This window comes from Calliphora vicina, chromosome 4 (genome assembly GCF_958450345.1).
Source record: "Calliphora vicina chromosome 4, idCalVici1.1, whole genome shotgun sequence".
Taxonomy (NCBI): Eukaryota; Metazoa; Arthropoda; class Insecta; order Diptera; family Calliphoridae; genus Calliphora; species Calliphora vicina.
The window spans coordinates 26,734,729-26,741,755 of record NC_088783.1 but is presented as its reverse complement, the minus strand read 5'-3'; the positions used below and the strand labels follow the sequence as shown (position 1 = coordinate 26,741,755).

The 7,027-nt window shown below is 28.6% G+C and overlaps 1 protein-coding gene across 1 annotated transcript; it reads right to left on the bottom strand.

The window, feature by feature from the left end:
• Nucleotides 1-534: 534 nt before the first annotated feature.
• On the bottom strand, nt 535-4,717 carry LOC135957438 (uncharacterized). The gene is made up of 3 exons (XM_065508181.1): nt 3,926-4,717; nt 3,694-3,840; nt 535-1,754 (listed from the first exon to the last, which is right to left on the bottom strand). Exons 1-3 carry the CDS (start codon nt 4,706-4,708, stop codon nt 1,152-1,154), a joined length of 1,533 nt encoding a protein of 510 aa, XP_065364253.1. The 5' UTR covers nt 4,709-4,717; the 3' UTR covers nt 535-1,151.
• Between the last annotated feature and the right edge of the window lie 2,310 nt (nt 4,718-7,027).

Below are 7,027 nucleotides of genomic sequence, written 5' to 3'. Positions count from 1 at the left end.
ATTGCCAGATTTTCTGACAAAATCTCTTGTAACCGTGTGAACCGACAATCTATTGCGGTGGAAATTTTCAATTGTCTGCTCTGACAATATTGTTAACTCTGACAACCGTCTGTGTAGTTCATGAATGACCTAGTTCAATTGAACTATTCACTCAACTGAGCGACGTGAATTGTTTATCGTACTGAGCGTTTTCGAAATTCTGGAGAATATTATTTCAACACAATGAGACCTATTATGGACCCAATTGAGCTGTATCTTTTCTGCTTCTACTGGGCGGCTGCCTGATAACAGTTTACTTTTCGTCCCACAAGTAAATGAAATATATGTGTATCTATTAATGAAATATTAAAAAAAATAAAATTCCTTAAGAACTTAAATGAATATTTGGAAAAGTTTCTATTCAATTGTCAACCACTGTATATATGTGGAAGATATCTTAGATTCGTCTCAGCCAAATATATTATTGTATGCTGTTCATAGATCGGAGTAGATTTATTCCAAAATATTCTTCTAATTAATAAAACCATTTTAAAATTTTCTTGTTTCTCTTCGCTTTTATTAAATGCTTAATAAAATCGCTTCATTGTTAATATATAAACTTAATTGCTAAATACATTTATAATTTGTTCGTTTAAGTAATACTTCGTTCTGTTAAATATTAATAAATAAATAAATTAAAAAAAAGTAAATACCAGATATACTTGCTAGCATAATCCAATATTGATCACAGTAATCGTTTGTTCTTAATACTAAATTACAAACTTACATGAAATGGAATGATTTTCAATAAATAGTTTTTTACGTAAAATGGAATGTAATAAATAAATAAATATGTAAATGAAAAGTGAAATGATTGTGTGGAGGAGTTAATAAGAAAACTTAAAACTAATATAGAGATTTACACTAAACGAAAACCAAGTGGCCAAAAGAACTCTTAGTAGAAACATATGGCAACAGAATTAGAATTATTTTTGTTTCAAAATTGTTCAAATGAACACTTAATTTTCAGTGCTGCAGAAACGTGTTGGGAATTAAGTACGTTGTGAAAAAGGTTTTTAAAATTCGTTTAAGGAATAATAACCGCATTGTGTTGTATTGTAGATTTAGGAACTTGTTATGGGGAAGACAGTGGCGACTTAGTGTGGAAGTTTTTAAGCCTCTGGCAGTTTAGCATTTTTCTTCTTATGTGTGCGACGTCTGTGGGTGTTGGGTTTTTTGGTGGTGGTTCTGAAAAGTATTTCAATACTTTCACCCACACTCAGACTGGAATCACTTTTAAAGATGGAATTGTTATCCCAACTGCTGGAATCATCACCCACTATTATGGTATTGGAGAAATTATTCTCTGAACTATTTCTGCCCTTATTTTGTAGTTTATGATTTAAAATTTTCAGCATATTTGACAAAAACTGGAAGTACGAAGATTTGGCAAATTTCAAATCCTTTGAAGAGGGTTCCACCACATGATCATTATTGTTGAGCTGATGTCTGGTTTCAAAATTTAATCGATCATTCATGGCTTTGCGGCTAATAGTTTTGAGTTTCTTGAGATTGTTGTTGGGCGCTGAGCCGTTAATGGTGGTTTCCAGCTCACACAACATGAAACGGGCACTTTTGAGTAATTTATTTAACTCTTCCGAGGTGTTTCCGGCAAACATGCGCTTTTTCATGTCGAATTTGTACTGTATACGAGCCAAATGTGCAAATGAGGCCACATAAACTTGCATATTGCGATACCAGCGACTTAAAGCGATCTGCAAGAAAAACAAAAGAGAAAGAATACAATTAATTAACATTAATTTAACAACATTTTTCAAACTCATGTTATTTTCTTACATAAAAAATATTTCATATCAAGGCTTTGAATAAGGAAAACCAAAAAAATCAGCATATAAACTTAACAATGATTGATTGATTTATCTTTGAAATATAATTTTTTATCTGACAAACACACTGCAACTCTAAAGCCTGATGTGGCCTACTGGTACTGTTAAATATTTTGATATTTTCAAAGGAGAGCATAAAAATATGCAAATTTGTATTTTCCTGTTGATCGTTTTTCCTTTTTTATTATTATTTTTTTGTATTTTATTGAGTACAAAATCCCCGAGAGAAACTAGTTTACTCTGCTCTTAAGTGGTTTATTATAGCCACCTACCTTTAACATATAAGCCCTGTTAACAACAGCTGTAAAGCAAAATTTAACGAAAATGCTTGAACGATTTTTTTGTTATTGTTGTTGTGAGTGATCACTTAAAAATGGCAGTTTTTATAAAAGTTTTTTTTTTTCTACTTGTTTATCATGCTGTCATGCTTTATTAAGCCCTGAGGGAGGTGATTGTCAAGTTAGCGCAGCATAAAATTGCAGACTGTAAAATTTTGTGCAACTATAAACTAAACAAAAACAATTGCTAGCTGCATGCAACATCTGCCAATAAAATATATATTTATAAAAAATTAATATAGAAAGATATTTCCGTAATTAACATTTGTTTATATATAATTTCCTTAATCATTTTATAATGAATTTATTATTATGATCTGAGAAATTTGCATAACTCATGATCGGTGATCTGTAAGAGATATTTATTTTGCTATTGATTTAGATCAATGGTTGACATAAAGAGAACATGGATTATACTTATTATCATGTTATTTGCTGTATTTCTATTTTGTAATCTGACTAGTTTTTGATTGTGATTTTTGTTAATTATTTGATCATTTGTATGATTTTTTTTTAATCTGAATTAAAAATTTACTTCCTCTATTATAATTTTAACTTTTTATGCAGGAATTAATATTACAATTGAATCATAATTGTTGTTAAGTAATTTTTTCTGAGTTGTAAACAATGATAAAGATCTTGGCATTACCCCATACATCTATTTAAAGAACCACAATATTATGGTGATGGGAAGTACATTTAATTGTATCATTGAAATTATAAAATGATAAGATTATATTTATATGCCATGTTTTTGTTTCTTTTCAAACATTTTATCAATTGTATATCCCCGATTTCAGAAAAATTTTGAAGAGTTTTGTATAAATTATTTCCTCATATAATCTAAAAAACATTGGTGGTCAATTGCCAACATATGTATGTAAATAGTAAACAACATTAAGATGCAACAGCACGTGTTATACTGCACCCAAATTATTGACAACTTTGAGCGGCAAAATGCAATATTTTTATTAGCGGGTAATAAAACTCTTAAAGACACCAGCCATCCAGCCAGCCAGCCAACCAACCATAATGCAAAACATGATCTTGCATGGTAAACATGAATTAAATTTAAGTTTTGAACTTGAAAGTTTATGCCAACAAAAACAACAACAACAAAAATAAATAAATAACGAAGAGCTTAAAGAAAAGCACAAAAGAAAAGACCTAGAGCATGTTGTCTAGTTGACACACTCAATTTTGTATTGTGGTCTCGTAATTATTATTCGCTTGATATTTATTATTAGTCAGAGAAAACCCCACAGAACGAAATCGTGTATCATACAATGGAACAGCCATAAATTGTATTTTTAATTTTGGCTTTTTTCTCTTATTTCTAGCTTTATAAGATCATTGAATAAATGTGTCATATTTAATTATTCATTGAGTTGTTTTGGTGTTTGTTTAACCTTAAACTTGATATGAAATTGTATCTATTGGCTTAAAAGTTAATTTTAAAAAATACTTACATTTCCATTGGCTTTCAATTTGGGCAAAAATGTATACATGTCTTCGTGCAGATCCCACTGAGCCATATCACTGATTGAGATCGTATTGGCAGTGTTGTTAATGTATTCATATTGTATCAAAACATCAAGTTCAAATTTTTTTAAATACTAAAAAGAAAAAAAGAAAAATAGTTATTAGATTTATTCATTCTATAATTGCTGTAATTTTTTTATATATAGACAAAAAACTTACCAGTTCCTTTTGCTCTCTGGTAACCTGAGGAGTCTCTGCTTCCATATCTACATGATCCACATTGCAGGGATTTCTCCACTCCAAGTTTTGGCCATTTTTATCATCCAAATAATTGGTGATCACTAAATCTCTGGCATGACGTTTGCGCAAACGCATTCTGCGTTCTTTTTGGTGTTCTTGTGTACGCTGTATATGCTTTAACACTTCCTTAGCTGTCAACTCATCCAAAGAGGCTGATGAGGCTGATTCATCTGGCTCAGAGGAAATGTATTGTTGTTCTCTGGGCTGTGCTTCTGCCAACAATGATAATAATAATTTGGATTCTAATTCGGCGGATGTTTCAGCTACTGGCTCCATATAATCAGCTGAGGCTGAGTTAGAAGATTCTATGTAAATAGATTTGCTCTGTACCATTGTTGGCATTTGTATTAATAAAATGGTTAACGACATTATTATTACGGCTACACTAAGTGTTAAGGGGCGTTGTTTTGTTGGCTGTGGTTGCTTCACAGATTTTGCTATGTTGTAATTATAATTTGTTAAAATTCTGTCATCAGTTGTACAGCAACTTGTACTACTGTTGTGGCAGTAGTTGTTTGTGTTCTCTTTCATAGGCCTGTCGTTAGTGTTGCACTTCTTGCTGTTTGACTCTACAACTTGTGGTTGTTGGAGCCATAAACAACAACATATGCTGGCTGGTATGGAGTGTAAAGTTATATTCAAATTAGCTGTGTTGCTGTTTTTGGTTTTTTGTTGTTTCTTGAAAATTGCTGTTCCTGCCATGCAATCCACTGTAAAGAAAAAAAGAAGCGACAGAAAAAAATCCATTAGTTTAAAGTTTGTTGTTGAAGCGATTAAAGTCTAAGCAGTGATTAATGGACTGTCGGACTATGTGTAATTCTAGTTAGGATAGGATAATAATAATTTACAAAAACACTTGATAAAAAATATTAAAATCCTTGTTTTCTTTATAATAAATTAAAAACCATTTAATCTCCTTATTTGTATTCTCAAATTTGCTGGTAATATGCCTTTTAAAACTGTTACTATATCAATGTTGGATCTATGTAAATGAAAACAGTTAAAATATTATGAAAATATTAATATTTTAGCCATCTTTCCCTGTTAATCTTTAATTCGTTGTCTTTCAAAACTGTTCCCATATTAATTTTATTTCTGTAAATCAGGTATTTAGGCATATTTTCAAATAAGAACAGTTTAAATATTATAAAAAAATGCAATACTTTGTTTTGAATTCTTATTAAATTAAAATTCTTTGGAAAAATTGGTTGTTCTTTCTTCCTTTAAAGATTTTCCCAACTGTTCTCATTTTTTAAAATTTTACTTTTTACACCAAATAACAAAAAAAACTCTGATTCATTTCCTTGGAAAATTCCACTGTTCTTACTTTCATTGTAACTCTTCCCAACTGTTCTCATCTAAATTTTATTTCTTTTTTATTAGTTTATACATATTTTACAGTTTCAAACTATTACCCATAATACCACTGAACAAAAACTGTTCTTAAAATAGATCTTTAAATGGGAACAGTTCTAATGTTTTACAAATTATTCTATTATATCTAACAGAAGCTTTTCTAAACTGTTCTCAAATAATTTATTTAACAAATTTAAACCGATCTCACTTTCATTAAAACTATTCCAAACTGTTCTCAATTAAATTATATTTATTTTAACAGCTGTAACATAACTTACAGTTTAAAACTATTCCCCATAAAACCACTGTTCTAAATCAGTTATTAAATCAATATCTAAATGGAAACAGTTAAATTGTATGAAGAATTATTGATTTTTATTTCAAATGTGTATTAAATTAAATAAGTATTGTAAAATTTAACTGTTGCCAATTTAAAAAAAAAACTGTTTTTACTTATATATCGTTTATTTTGTTCGGTTTTGAAATCTTGAAATGTATTTAAAACTGTTCCCATCAAAACTATTATATTAAAGTATTTAGTTAAAGCAATTATTAAAGAGGGAACAGTCCAAATTTTTTAATTGAAACTGTTTCAAACTGTTCTCATTTAAATTATGTTTATTTTCTACAGCTCCTTAGAGTTTGAAACTATCCCCCATAAAACTACTCAGTTTTTAAATCAAAATCTGAATAGGAACAGTTAAATTATATTACGAATTACTGATTTTAATTTTAAATTTGTTTAAAAGTAACTGTTGCCAATTTACAAAAAAAACTTCTTACTTATACGTAAATTCATGAAGAGGGAAAAGTGCAAATTGTCTTAATAATTCTTATTTAATAAAATTGTATTGAAACTGTATACACTGTTCTCATTTTAAAAACAAAGCAAAAATAAAACTGTACCAATTTAAGGCCTTAATAGATCTGTTATTGTTCTTCTTAAAACTGTTCCCACTTGATTTAATTTAATTAATTTCTTCACTTTTCTGTTGTTTTTTTTTATATATAAACATAAACTGTTCTCACTTTTTAATTTCAACGTTTTTCAATTTGCTTTTCTCTAAAGCAAATTTAACAGAATTAATAAAATTCCATTCCAAGCCCAAAGCCAGACATTTTTAAGTCAATAAAAAATTTCAAGTATAAATAAACAATCAAAAATTTTAAGGTGACTGAATTACTAATCCGTAATACAAGTATGTTATAATAATAAAAAGATATTTACACACACATACCTTTTAATTTCAATAAAAAAATAATATTAAACAAAAAGAAAACAATTAGTTTTGTCAATAATTAAACTTTAATTAATTGTTTAATGGTATTTACACTTATTAACGCGTTTCGATTTCTATTGTTAATCTTCGATAACGTTGTTTGTTTTTTTATTTGCTCGATTGATTAGATTTATTTTGGTTTTAAATTCTTCTATTTTTTTTTTCGTTTTAAAATCCGTTTATACACTGCTTGGAATTTGAAAAAATGTTGGGTCGTTCGTTAAAATATTCGTAAAAAAAAACTAATTTTTTTTTATTATTCGTTGTGTGTTAATAATTAATACAATCGAAAGCGTGTTGTTAACTTTACGCTTGTTTAAATCAAACTAACTCTAACTAACAAATGCGATGACAAAAGTAAACTTTTTTGTTTTATATTTATTTA

What these genes read in the sequence shown, in the direction of transcription:
- LOC135957438 (XM_065508181.1), bottom strand. Translation starts at nt 4,708, where the DNA reads ATGGCAGGAACAGCAATTTTCAAGAAACAACAAAAAACCAAAAACAGC. An exon ending in CCAGAGAGCAAAAGGAACTG is followed by an intron (nt 3,841 to 3,925) that starts GTAAGTTTTTTG and finishes TTTTCTTTTTAG; the next exon opens with TATTTAAAAAAATTTGAACT. An exon ending in AATTGAAAGCCAATGGAAAT is followed by an intron (nt 1,755 to 3,693) that starts GTAAGTATTTTT and finishes TTTTTCTTGCAG; the next exon opens with ATCGCTTTAAGTCGCTGGTA.